Source organism: Saccostrea echinata, unplaced genomic scaffold, assembly GCF_033153115.1.
Source record: "Saccostrea echinata isolate AGI-Se365-2 ecotype Australia unplaced genomic scaffold, CSIRO_AGI_Sech_v1 ptg000012l, whole genome shotgun sequence".
Taxonomy (NCBI): domain Eukaryota; kingdom Metazoa; phylum Mollusca; class Bivalvia; order Ostreida; family Ostreidae; genus Saccostrea; species Saccostrea echinata.
Window position 1 is genome coordinate 146344 of NW_026889761.1, and position 14822 is coordinate 161165.

Below are 14822 nucleotides of genomic sequence, written 5' to 3' on the forward strand. Positions count from 1 at the left end.
TTGAAAATTTCTTCGTTGTCACAAATTTTAATGTGTCTATTTAAGATAAAATAAGACTGTATTTGTTCCCATAATTTAATTGATAAAAAAATATTGAAGGAAAAACTTAAAAATTGATTTATGTGTAAGATGTATTTTCAGTGCAAAAAGGTCAAACTAAATGCTCTGTAGCGCCAAAAGAAGCGCATTGACCCCCATTTTTTGTTTTGATTTTTAATAAAGCTATGTGTATAAATTCTAAAAATATACTTGATAAAAAATTTTCATTACTTTTGATGACAGGATCCAACCTCCTTAAGAAGGATTTGAATAGGAATTACAATGGAAGAATTAATCAGATTTTATTGAACTACATTACATATGCCATTTGCTCCACCTTGTACAAAAATTATTATTTTTCATTCAAAATTTCACAATAATGTCCAAATTGTGATAAAAAAAAATTATGAAGGTATATAAAAGTGATTGCCTAAAAGAAAGAATTTAGAACATCATAAAAAATTTACAATTTCTAAATATTTTAGAAATTTTATATTTGCCTCATTCACAACCACAATAGGTCTAAAAAATATTATATACAAATCCAGGCATCCCTTTTTTGGTTTGTATCATCTGTCCTTTAAAAATAAAATTACAGTACGTACATCAGTTCGTTAACCTTGTCCTCTGCATTGGTCTGTATTTTGGTCCTCATTTTCACCCTCAACTCCAGCTGTTTACTTCTTTTCTCCTCCTCTGCTAACTTCTGACTCCATTCTTTTTGATTTTTCAGTAATATACCTTGGAATGTCAGGGCCAACCTTTGCTTGATCTGAGATATGTCTGCCTCTGTATATTGCAAAACCTATGCAAGAAATGCATGAATGTGCTTTTTTTTACCTGGCTTTTCAAAGGTCAAATAAATACAAAAAAAAATTTCCAATTCACACAAAATCATCTTAAAATAATTTAAAGATCAATTACCAGTAACACCACACAAGTATACCCAACAAAACACACAGTATATTCTTTAACAATTTATAGAAAAACTGAACAAACCCTCCACTCCAATAAATGCAAAATGCAATAACAATGAAACTGAAGCTTATTAAACATTTTCCTATTGACGCAGTCATTACATCAATATCCCTGGAAACAAATACTGAATTTACAAACTGTAGTCACGATTTATATAATGACACTTGTTCAAAAATACTAACTAGATGTACATATATATATATGCCTTGGCTTGTCATGCGACCTACCTCATCATCTCCCTCTGTCTGATTTAGAGACAAGGTATACTTGATCACATCTGTAACTTCCTGTGAGAGTAAAATTAAACATAGGTAATCAAAGATTACGAAGCTCACCTCGACGTATGTTATCTATAAGTAAGGCATATTTCACATCATATTTTTTTTCTAGTTAGGGAACATCCCAAGATCAATATCCTTGCAAGTTTGGTTTAAGTACGACTTGTAGTTACTTGGAAATAGACCTGCTCAAAAAACTTTTAACCTGTTTAGTAATCAAGAAAATTTTGGTAAGTTCCAACATCCAAAGCAAGTCTGGAAGTTTTCATCCTTAGATGCACCATCTATGCAAGTTTAATCATAACAGGCCATAATATTATATAGCTACACCAAAAAAACTACCCTGGTCACTCATTTGGATAATGTATGTCAGATTCAGAATCCAAAGCAAGTTTGGTAGTGTCTATTCCTAGATACATCATCCATGCTAATTTGGTTAAAATATGGCTAAAATTCACTCATGTAGAAAATCTAGGTCAGATCCAGCATCCAAAGCAGGTTGGTTAGTGTCCATCCCTAGATGCATCATCCATGAAAGTTTGGTTCAGGAAGGGCGTATAGTTACTTGGGAATGGGACTGCTCCAAAATCTAAACCTGGTCTCACATGTGGAAAATCTAGGTCAGATCCAGCATCGGAAGCAAGTGTGGTAGTGTCCATCCTTTGTATGCATCATCCATGCAAAGTTGATCAAGGTAGGACTTATAGTTACTTGGGAATGGACCTGCTCCAAAAACTTTAACCTGGTCATTCATCTGGAAAATTAAGGTCAGATTTAGCATCCGATGCAAGTGTAGTAGTGTACATTCCTAGATACATCATCCATGCAAGTTTGGTCCAGGTAGGGCTTATAGATACTTGGGAATGGACCTGCTCCAAAAACTTTAACCTGGTCACTCATCTGGAAAATCGAGGTCAGATCCAGCATCCGAAGTAAGTGCGGTAGTGTCTATTCCTAGATGCATCATCCATGCAAGTTTGGTCCAGGTAGGGCTAATAGTTACTTGGGAATGGGACTTGCTCCTAAAACTTTAACCGGGACGCTGACGCGAACGCCGACACCGAGGCCGGGGGTATAGCATAAGCTCATCTCGACTTCGTCGAGGTGAGCTAAAAATCCTTTTAGTATAGCTTGACGTTAGATCTATATTCAAGAAACATGAGAAATGTTAAAAAAAAAATTATTGAATGCAAAAAAAATTTTCTCACAAAAACAGCAAATTGTATGAGCAAAAATTAAACGAGGCATGTACATATATACAGAAAATAGCATTTACTCAAAAAAAAATTTCAATTAAGCACTTGCATCTTTTACCAAAATTTTTATTTCAAAATATTTTATGGAAGATTAAACAACATGTACCGTCCTGCCCTCGGGTATATCTGAGCACAGAAAGTCATTAGAGGTGACTGATGTCTGGTTCTTCACCACCGGCACCATGTGGCTCTGACCGGGACGAGGCGTCCCCATCAAAAGCATGCTCTCTTCTGGCTCACTTATTAAATAATCAGAAACAATAAGTTTGCTGTTTTTTAAATATGCATTAATATGGATAAGATATGACATAATTCCTCTGAAGTCTAAACAATGCGTGTCTTGAGGCATTTCTAATTACTGATCCCCTAATGTTAAATCTATATTTTGCTGAAATAGTTTAAATACATAATACAGCTGAACTTCAGCATCTCAAACACTGACATCTCAAATACTTTATATGCATGTATGTCAAAGTTTTAAGTCCAATAACATTTTCTTTACAAATTTCAACGTCAACTCCTCAATCTTCAAATCCTTAAATATCACAGTTTTTGCTTCTTTCCAATCAAGTTCAAGATAAAAAGCTTTGACTGTTGTAATGAACATGAATTTCTTATGTAATAAACTTGAAGTTATACTCACAGCTGTCCGAGTCTAGAGTCAAAAGCAACTCCTCGCTTCTTTCTCCTTACATCAATACTGGCTCGACGGGGATCTGGCAAAAAAAAACAGGATGCAGAAGAGCGTGCCAGCATCTTAAAATTTCAAATTCTGAACACTTTAATATATATTCTTTGGAGGAAAGGGAAACAAATTCCTTTGAAAGCAAACGAGGAAACAAGAGGCCCATGAGCCACACCGTTCACCTGAGCACATTGGCTAGGAAAAAGCACAAATCACTTCAGTATTGAAAAGTTTAAAGGGGGGGGGGGGCTTGGATTTTGAACTATCTGAGGATGCTACCATATCAATATAAAAAATGGCTTTGCTGTTCTTGAGCTGAAGATTTTCAAAGATTTTTTTCCTATATATTCCCTTGTTAAAAATTTGATCCCCCATTGTGGACCCTCCCCCCCCCCCCCCATCATTTGAACAAACTTGAATCTACACTATCTGAGGATGCTTCCATATGACTAAACATGGCTTTCCTGTTGACGAAAAGATTTTTTCCTATATATTCCTATGTAAAAATTTGATCCCACATTGTGGCCCCATCCTACCCCGAGGGGTCATGATTTGAACAAACTTGAATCTACACTACCTGAAGATGCTTCCATATCAATATGACAAAACATGGCTTTGCTGTACCTGAGAAGAAGATTTTTCAATTTTTTCCCAATATATTCCTATGTAAAACTGTGATCCCCCATTGTGGCCCCACCCTACCCCCAGGGGTCATGATTTGAACAAACTTGAATCTACACTACCTGAGGATGCTTCCATATCAGTATGACAAAACATGACTTTGCTGTTCTTGAGAAGAAGATTTTTCAAGTTTTTTCCTATATATTCCTATGTAAAACTTTGATCCCCAATTGTGGCTCCACCCTAACCCTGGGGATCATGATTTGAACAAAGTTAAATCTATACTATCTGAGAATGCTTCCATATCAATATGACTTAACAAGGCTTTGCTGTTCTTGAGAAGATTTTTCAAGTTTTTTTTTTCTGTATATTCCTATGTGAAACTTTGATCGCCCATTGTGGCCCCACCCTACCCCAGGGATCATGATTGGATACAAACTTGAATCTGAACTACCTGAGGATGAATCAACATCAATTAGACTAATTGTGACTTTGTTGTTCTTGAGAAAAAGATTTTTTAAGATTTTTCCTATATATTTCTATGTAAAATTTTGATCCCCCATTGTGGCCCCACCCTACCCCTGGGGGTCATGATTTGAACAAACTTGAATCTGCACTACCTGAGGATGATTTCACATCAATATGACTAATTGTCGCTTTGTTGTTCTTGAAAAGAAGATTTTTTAAAGATTTTTTTCCTAAATATTCCTATGTAAAACTTTAATTCCCCATTGTGGCCCCATCCTACCCCCAGGGGTCATGATTTGAACAAATTTGAATCTGCACTACCTGAGGATGATTCCATATCAATATGTCTAATTGTGGCTCTTTTGTTCTTGAGGAAAAGATTTTTAAAGATTTTTTCTATATATTCCTTTGAAAAACTTTGATCCCTCATTGTGGCCCTACCCTACCCCTGGGGGTCATGATTTGAACAAATTTGAATCTACACTACCTGAGGATGATTCCATATCAAAATGACTAATTGTGGCTTAGTTGTTCCTGAGGAGAAGATTTCTAAAGATTTATTCCTATATATTTCTATGTAAAACTTTGATCCCCCATTGTGAATCCATCCTACCCCAGGGGGTCATGATTTGAACAAACTGGAATCTACATGATATAATGAAGGTCTCACATAAGTTTCAACTTTTACAGCGCAGTGGTTCTTGAGAAGAAGGTTTTTAAAAGATACCAACAAATTTTCACTAATTATTATCTACCCTTGAAAGAGGATGTGGCCCTTCATTTGAACAAACTTGAATCCCCTTTACAAAAGGATGCCTTTTGGCAAGTTTGGTTGAAATTGGCCCAGTGGTTCTGGAGAAGAAGTCAAAAATGTGAAAAGTTTACAGATGGACGGACAAACAGACGGACGAACGGACGGACAGACGGACGACGGATAAAATGTGATCAGAAAAGCTCACTTGAGCCATTGGCTCAGGTGAGCTAAAAACTACAACAAAGGCATTAAAGTTGAATTATCAATAATTTTCTATGACCACAATTAGCATGATTAGTAAAACAGATAAATATTACTGCACTTAAATAAGAGCAATAAACTAGAAACTCATTGCGAGCAATGAGAGGTCTTCCGTCCGATTTTGAAAGTAAAAACGTAAATTCAAGCTGAAAAGGTGATAAAAGAAATTCAGACACTTTGGAGATTTAACCCTGGTTGTCAGGTTGAAAATCCAACGTGCTAACCATTGACCATTCACTTTTTTGCATCACTTCCTGTCACGACCAGAAGTAACGGCGATACAAGATTTCCTCGCAATTCAAATAAACTGATGAATGACTATCAGTTCTGAAAGTTTTAGACTTCAGTCGTTTACTGTTGCCGAGCAATATTGTGAGAACAAATTATAATTCTGAGGACAGGTAAACACGCGACCGGAAGTGAATTTTATAAAAAATCTCTGACGTTTTTCTATACATTTGCAGTATCTACAAAATGCATAAAAACATTTCAAGTACTTTATCGATAAGCAATATTTATGAGAAGGTTAAATATCGAAGTAACGTAGCTTATCACCTAAAACCGGAATTTGACGTTTTTGTTTCCGGTGGAATCTAACATATTTCAAAACAGCGAAAGAGATGCAATAAAGTGATGCAAACTTTAATTTAAAAAAGAAAAGTTAAAATTTTTTATTTCTTTGATCACTTCCTGTGACGACCGGAAGTTACGACAGACGCGTTTAACCAAAATGGTTTTGCCTACTCCTCAAGGTCTGCTACTCATAAGAATTTGGTGTTTTAATCTTTTACCTGTTTTTGAGATCTCGCTCAGACAATTTTTCATTTTGAGGACAGAAAAACACGCGACCGGAAGTGAATTTTTTAAAGATATTTAAGTTTTCTCTAGACCTTTGCAGTCTGAATAACATATTTAAAATTCATTTCAAATACCTTATCTATAAAGAATATTTATAGGAAAGTAAAATACTCAAATTTTGTAGTTTTTCTCTTATAACCGGAAGTTGTCGTTTTTGTTTCCGGTGGGACCAACATCTTTCGAATCTGCGAAAAAGATGCAATAAAGTGATGCAATCTTTAAATAAAAAAAGAAAAGTTGAAATTTTCGATTTCTTTGATCACTTCCTGTGACGACCGGAAGTGACGGCTGACGCTCTGAACCCAAGTGGTTTTTGCTACATCTTAAGGTCTGTTGCTCGTATAAGTCTGGTGTCTTAATCTCTTACCGTTTCCGAGATCTTGCTCAGACTTCTCATTTTGAGGACAGAAAAACACGCGACCGGAAGTGAATTTTTGAAAGATATTTGAGGTTACTCTAGACATTAGCTGTCTGAATAACATGTTTAAAATTCATTCCAAATACTTTATCTACAATAGATATTAATGGGAAAGAAAAATACTCAAATTATGTCGTTTTTCTCTTATAACCGGAAGTTGACGTTTTTGTTTCCGGTGGGACCAACATATTTCAAAACTACAAAAGAGATGCAATAAAATGATGTAAGAATTGATTTAAAAAAGGAAAGTTGAAATTTAACGATTTCTTTGATCACTTCCGTAAGCGACCGGAAGTGCTGACGACAGACGAAAAGGTGCCCTCTCCAATCTAAAAGTCAAGTTCTATCATCTCTAACAAGTCTCCAGTTAATATCTTAAGCCATTCTCGAGAACACTCGCGGACAAAATTTCATTTTAAAATCAGAAAATTGTCCATAACTTGGCACTGGAACCGAGTTTACCAAAAAACGGAATTTTATATAAAATTCATATAAAGACCTTTTATCCCTGAAAATTTCAAGGAAATTCGTTGAATAGTTTTGGAGAAATCGCGTGCACAAAATTTTGTCTAAAAAAAAAAGAATAATAATAATAATAATAATAATAAAAAGAAACAATAGAATCACTATAAGGTCTTCCGTGGAGACGGAAGACCTTAATAATGACTTCAATCAGTTGATTCTATGTACCTGCTACAGGGAGGTCCACCAAAGGATCAAACTTTACATACAGTGACATCCTTGATAGGGCTGATTCTGCTATCTGTAATATGAACTCGTTCAGTTTAGACTTGGATAAGATTGTAAGTTGTAAATTTTGAAGATTTTTTACACCTACATTTAAATGATGGCATATTTCCTCTAATGTCACCATTACATCATTCTGTCTTTAAAAAAATGTATTGCATTTGCTTCATCTACAAAAGTATCACTTTGTTTTCCAATTGCCAATAGCTTCCAAATTGCTTTTTTTTCCTGAGCCAAGATGCAGTGATCAATCCACAGATGATAAAACTCACCCCCTTATTGCTGCCTAACTGTTCCAAGATGTCTAAGTCAGCAGGATCACTAAACACTGAAAAAAAAATTTAATCTATTTTTTTAAAAAAAAAAAAAAACAAAACAAAACAAAACATACATGCATGTCAACAGATTGACAGGAATAATATGCAAGTCCACATAAATGTTTTATCATTCACTGGAAAATGTTAAACTGATTTCAATACAAAATATACTGCATGATTGTACTAATTCTATCAGAAAAACTCCTCCTTACAAGTAGAACTGGCTGGCTTAAAGTCGTCATCACTCAATCCATTTAACTCACTCATATTGGTGAGGGGGCAGCTCTTTTTGGGAATCTTTTTCTACAATAAACGTCATATTGTTATAATGACTATCCCTAAACTTTTTTAAATAAGAACTTCTTTGAAGCACTAAGTGAATGTGCACTTGACTGCCATAATGGATAAGGACGTCTGCATGAGTTGGTCTGTAATTTAAGATGTTGTAAGGAAATTTTTTCAGAAATTTTGATTTCGTTCTTGATTTGCCAGTAATCAGTTACATGTATTTGGGTTTTTTTTTACATTCTGCTTTCAATGTTTAGCCTCAACATTACTTTTTATATTCCCTAATAGATATAGCCAGGATCTGGCAGATCATAGGTGCACGTACTTTTTCAAAGTCATAAACTTTTGGTGAATTTAAGCAGATTGATAAGCAGATATTTATGTTAGGAACCCAGGAAGAAATGGTGTATATAAAGGTGTGATTGCATTGCCGATTTGTCTTCTTAGCAACTTTATGAGTACTAAATAAAGTCAAAATGAAACAATATTGTACACCTTCATGAAAATTCGAAAATATGAGCAAAAATTAAACGAGGCATGTACATATATACAGAAAATAGCATTTACTCAAAAAAAAATTTCAATTAAGCACTTGCATCTTTTACCAAAATTTTTATTTCAAAATATTTTATGGAAGATTAAACAACATGTACCGTCCTGCCCTCGGGTATATCTGAGCACAGAAAGTCATTAGAGGTGACTGATGTCTGGTTCTTCACCACCGGCACCATGTGGCTCTGACCGGGACGAGGCGTCCCCATCAAAAGCATGCTTTCTTCTGGCTCACTTATTAAATAATCAGAAACAATAAGTTTGCTGTTTTTTAAATATGCATTAATATGGATAAGATATGACATAATTCTTCTGAAGTCTAAACAATGCGTGTCTTGAGGCATTTCTAATTACTGATCCCCTAATGTTAAATCTATATTTTGCTGAAATAGTTTAAATACATAATACAGCTGAACTTCAGCATCTCAAACACTGACATCTCAAATATTTTATATATACTAGTGACTCTTGATGGCTCGAACTCTGATCTCTCGAAGTGAACCTCCGGTCCCGTTTTTTTCCTCTATATAACTAAGCAATTTTCCTCCTAATCTCTCGAACTACCTATCTCTTGAAGTTCTCTATTTCCCGAACCAAGACCTGGGCCCCGTTATACATATATCATTGTTTTTTACTCTCTGTATCTCGAAGTTTTGATTGCGCTTGTATACACGTCAATCAAGCGTAAAATTAATGCAGCTTGGACTTACCTGGATAACAGTGAACGCCTGGGGCTGGGATGGACGTGTTAATTGGGTGTTTACATAGATGATAATTCACCTGTGAGTCGTCCGAGTGTTTGTATAATTAATTGGTTAATTGGTAAATTATAAACAAATAGCTTCACAACTTACTTTGACTAGATAATTTTGAGAAAATAATTTAGGGACGTGTCCTTAATTCTCCAAAGATTATGAACTTTAAGATTATTAGAGTTTACACAATCCCAGTTTGGCAAACATTGCACAAGAAATCCCATTTCAAGAAATGTATACCGATTACGAGCAATCTCGTGAAGGACCGATCAAGCCTGCGCCAGGGATATAGCCGAATCGGCAATTGCTATTCAGGTTTCACGTAATCATGAAATGAGAACAAATAAATATTTAAACTCAAAATAATCATTTTATTTACTGAAAATAATTAATTGTTGTTGAAATCAAGTGAATTACCTCTAAATTTCGAATGAATACGTGTACTGACATTATCAACTTTTACTTCCTGTATGTATAATAGTAGAGCTATGATGATCGGAACTGAAAATTCCAGATTTTATTCACTTTCTATCTCTCGAACCCCCCGATCTCTCGAACTTTTCTTATGGTCCCTTGAACTTCGAGAGATTGAGAGTCACCTGTATGTCAAAGTTTTTAAGTCCAATGACATTTTCTTTACAAATTTCAACGTCAACTCCTCAATCCTCAAATCCTTAAATATCACAGTTTTTGCTTCTTTCCAATCAAGTTCAAGATAAAAAGCTTTGACTGTTGTAATGAACATGAATTTCTTATGTAATAAACTTGTAGTTATACTCACAGCTGTCCGAGTCTAGAGTCAAAAGTAACTCCTCGCTTCTTTCTCCTAACGTCAATACGGGCTCGACGGGGATCTGGCAAAAAACAAGATGCAGTAGAGCGTGCCAGCATCTTAAAATTTCAAATTCTGAACACTTTAACATATATTCTTTGGAAGAAAGGGAAACAAATTCCTTTGAAAGTAAACGAGAAAACAAAAGGCCCATGGGCCACATCGCTCACCTGAGCACATTGGCTAGGAAAAAGCACAAATCACTTCAGTATTGAAAAGTTTAAAAGGCGGACTTGGATTTAGAACTACCTGAGGATGCTTCCATATCAATATAATAAATGGCTTTGCTGTTCTTGAGCAGAAGATTTTTAAAGATTTTTTTCTTATATATTCCCTCGTTAAAAATTTGATCCCCCATTGTGGACCCTCCCCCCCCCCCCCATCATTCGAACAAACTTGAATCTACACTATCTGAGGATGCTTGCATATCAATATGACTAAACATGGCTTTCATGCTGATGAAAAGATTTTTTCCTATATATTCCTATGTAAACCTATGATCCCACATTGTGGCCCCACCCTACCCCTGGGGGTTATGATTTGAACAAACTTGAATCTACACTACCTGAAGATGCTTCCATATCAATATGACAAAACATGGCTTTGCTGTTCCTGAGAAGAAGATTTTTCAATTTTTTCCCTATATATTCCTATGTAAAACTGTGATCCCCCATTGTGACCCCACCCTACCCCCAGGGGTCATGATTTGAACAAACTTGAATCTACACTACCTGAGGATGCTTCCATTTCAGTATGACAAAACATGACTCTGCTGTTCTTGAGAAGAAGATTTTTCAAGTTTTTTCCTATATATTCCTATGTAAAACTTTGATCCCCAATTGTGGCTCCACCCTAACCCTGGGGATCATGATTTGAACAAAGTTAAATCTATACTATCTGAGAATGCTTCCATATCAATATGACTTAACAAGGCTTTGCTGTTCTTGAGAAGATTTTTTTTCAATTTTTTTCCTGTATATTCTTATGTAAAACTTTGATCACCCATTGTGGCCCCACCCTACCCCAGGGATCATGATTGGATACAAACTTGAGTCTGCACTACCTGAGGATGATTCCACATCAATTGTGACTTTTTTGTTCTTGAGCAAAGATTTTTCAAGATTTTTTTCTATATATTTCTATGTAAAATTTTGATCCCCCATTGTGGCCCCACCCTACCCCTGGGGGTCATAATTTGAACAAACTTGAATCTACACTACCTGAGGATGATTCCATATCAATATGCCTAATTGTGGCTTTGTTGTTCTTGAGGAAAAGATTTTTAAAGATTTTTTCTATATATTACTATGAAAAACTTTGATCCCTCATTGTGGCCCTACCCTACCCCTGGGGTCATGATTTGAACAAATTTGAATCTACACTACCTGAGGATGATTCCATATCAAAATGACTAATTGTGGCTTAGTTGTTCTTGAGGAAAAGATTTCAAAAGATTTGTTCCTATATATTCCTATGTAAAACTTTGATCCCCCATCGTGGACCCATCCTACCCCAGGGGGTCATGATTTGAACAAACTTGAATTTGCACTATGTAATGAAGGTCTTACATAAGTTTCAACTTTTACAGCGCAGTGGTTCTTGAGAAGATTTTTAAAAGATACCAACAAATTTTCACTAATTCTTAATTATCTCCCCTTGAAAGAGGATGTGGCCCTTCATTTGAACAAACTTGAATTCCCTTTACAAAAGGATGCTTTTTGGCAAGTTTGGTTGAAATTGGCCCAGTGGTTCTGGAGAAGAAGTCGAAAATGTGAAAAGTTTACAGACGGACGGACAGACGGACAGCTAGACAGACGGACGGACGGACAACGGACAAAATGTGATCAGAAAAGCTCACTTGAGCCGAAGGCTCAAGTTAGCTAAAAACTACAAAAGGCATTAAAGTTGAATTATCAATAATTTTCTATGACCATAATTAGCATGATTAGTAAAACAGATACAGATGGTTTACAGATGGACGGACAGACGGACAGCTAGACAGACGGACGGACGGACAACGAACAAAATGTGATCAGAAAAGCTTACTTGAGCCGAAGGCTCAAGTGAGCTAAAAACTACAAAAGGCATTAAAGTTGAATTATCAATAATTTTCTATGACCATAATTAGCATGATTAGTAAAACAGATACAGATGGTTTACAGATGGACGGACAGACGGACAGCTAGACAGACGGACGGACGGACAACGAACAAAATGTGATCAGAAAAGCTCACTTGAGCCGAAGGCTCAAGTGAGCTAAAAACTACAAAAGGCATTAAAGTTGAATTATCAATAATTTTCTATGACCATAATTAGCATGATTAGTAAAACAGATAAAAATTACTACACTTAAATAAGAGCAATAAATAATGACTTCAATCAGTTGATTCTATGTACCTGCTACAGGGAGGTCCACCAAAGGATCAAACTTATCATACAGTGACATCCTTGATAGGGCTGATTCTGCTATCTGTAATATGAACTCGTTCAGTTTAGACTTGGATAAGATTGTAAGTTGTAAATTTTGAAGATTTTTTACACCTACATTTAAATGATGGCTTATTTCCTCTAATGTCACCATTACATCATTCTGTCTTTTAAAAAAACCTATTGCATTTGCTTCATCTACAAAAATATCACTTTGTTTTCCAATTGCCAATAGCTTCCAAATTTCTTTTTTTTCTAAGCCAAGATGCAGTGATCAATCCACAGGTGGATAAAACTCACCCCCTTATTGCTGCCTAACTGTTCCAAGATGTCTAAGTCAGCAGGATCACTAAACACTGAAAAAAAATTTAATCTATTTTTTTTTAAAAAAAAAAAAAAACATACATGCATGTCAACAGATTGACAGGAATAATATGCAAGTCCACATAAATGTTTTATCATTCATTGGAAAATGTTAAACTGATTTCAATACAAAATATACTGCATGATTGTACTAATTCTATCAGAAAACTCCTCCTTACAAGTAGAACTGGCTGGCTTAAAGCCGTCATCACTCAATCCATTTAACTCACTCATATCGGTGAAGGGGCCGCTCTTTTTGGGAATCTTTTTCTACAATAAACGTCATATTGTTATAATGACTTTCCCTAAACTTTTTTAAATAAGAACTTCTTTGAAGCACTAAGTGAATGTGCACTTGACTGCCATAATGGATAAGGACGTCTGCTTGAGTTTGTCTGTAATTTAAGATGTTGTAAGGAAATTTTTTTCAGAAATTTTGATTTCGTTCTTGATTTGCCAGTAATCAGTTCAGGTATTTGTTTTTGTTTTTTTTTTTACATTCTGCTTTCAATGTTTAGCCTCAACATTACTTTTTATATATTCCCTAATAGATATAGTCAGGATCTGGCAGATCATACGTGCACATACTTTTTCAAAGTCATAAACTTTTGGTGAATTTAAGCAGATTGATAAGCAGATATTTATGTTAGGAACCCAGGAAGAAATGGTGTATGTAAAGGTGTGCTTGCATTGCCGATTTGTCTGCTTAGCAACTTTATGAGGACTAAATAAAGTCAAAATGAAACAATATTGTACACCTTCATGAAAATTTGTTTAAACTTGAGATTGATATACGATCTTTTCTAATTTTGAGTTGTTAAATTATTTATTAAAATTGGAATTATAGCTGAAAAATTACGGGTCACTCAGTTATTTTTATTATTATTTTTTTCAATTACACAAGTGCTGTGGATATTTTATTCCTACAATATATGAAATGAAGTGATGATTTCTAATTGTGTACAATATAGAGGTGTGTCGGAATTACGCAGAAAGTCTAGAGAGGTCAGACTTTATCTCTTTGCATAATTATAATGATGTTAAAGAAAATGAAAACTAGAAGTGAGTGCTGCTCATAACTGCGAACTACACTGTACCTCTTAAAAGAACACCGGGGCGAAGAGTAATTTTGGATTGTGCACATTGCTCCAAATGTACTTTGTTTCATAATAATTTCCACAATTTAACACACACCCCCACCCCCCATAACTGCGGTATTTTTTTTTACGATAAACAGAGTAAACTAAAACTTGCTAAAAAATTAATTTAACACTCTCTGTGAAAGAGCAACCTATATACAATGTCATCTGATGCTGATATTTCGAACCTTCAAATAATTATATCCTCACAGGGTTCTCACTAGGATTTTGCTAACTTGAGTCCCAGGACTCAAGATTTCTGAGAAGCTTGCGTCCCAGCTAAATTTGGTGCGTCCTAGAAAAATTATGTTGAGTCCCCCAACTGAATTATTGCAGTATCCTTCCATCCAAACATAAATAAAAATCTTTTATTATTTTAACAGTTTGTTTATGCAGTATTAACATATTCAAATATATAAACTGGTAATGCATCCAATCCATATTCTAAAATACACGTGTAATCAATTGCCATAAAAATAACTTGTTGTTTATAAAGCTAAAATTAACTGTTGCATAATCAATTAGTACCCGAAAGTTGACTGTATATAATCACAGGTGTCATGTGCAATGAGGCGTAACTAATCCTGTCTGCACTGGGTGAAATTTACGAGATAATCAAACCGCATTGTGTATACAAACAGTAATTATGATTTCTAGATAAAACTCAAGATTCAAAAGTGTTTCTAAAAAAAAAGCTGCAGTGTGTTTACAGCTATCGGAGTTTGGTATGCGACACTAAATTATGACTATGCACTGATAAACATGAAATATCTTATAATCAATCCC

General features: G+C 35.0%; 1 protein-coding gene across 1 annotated transcript; it reads right to left on the reverse strand.

The window, feature by feature from the left end:
- Positions 1 to 631: 631 nt before the first annotated feature.
- On the reverse strand, positions 632 to 13131 carry LOC133185639 (uncharacterized). The gene is made up of 12 exons (XM_061320951.1): positions 13077 to 13131; positions 12835 to 12890; positions 12505 to 12577; positions 10057 to 10129; positions 8622 to 8754; positions 7893 to 7983; positions 7636 to 7691; positions 7307 to 7379; positions 3195 to 3267; positions 2658 to 2790; positions 1245 to 1304; positions 632 to 844 (listed from the first exon to the last, which is right to left on the reverse strand). Exons 1-12 carry the CDS (start codon positions 13129 to 13131, stop codon positions 632 to 634), a joined length of 1089 nt encoding a protein of 362 aa, XP_061176935.1.
- Between the last annotated feature and the right edge of the window lie 1691 nt (positions 13132 to 14822).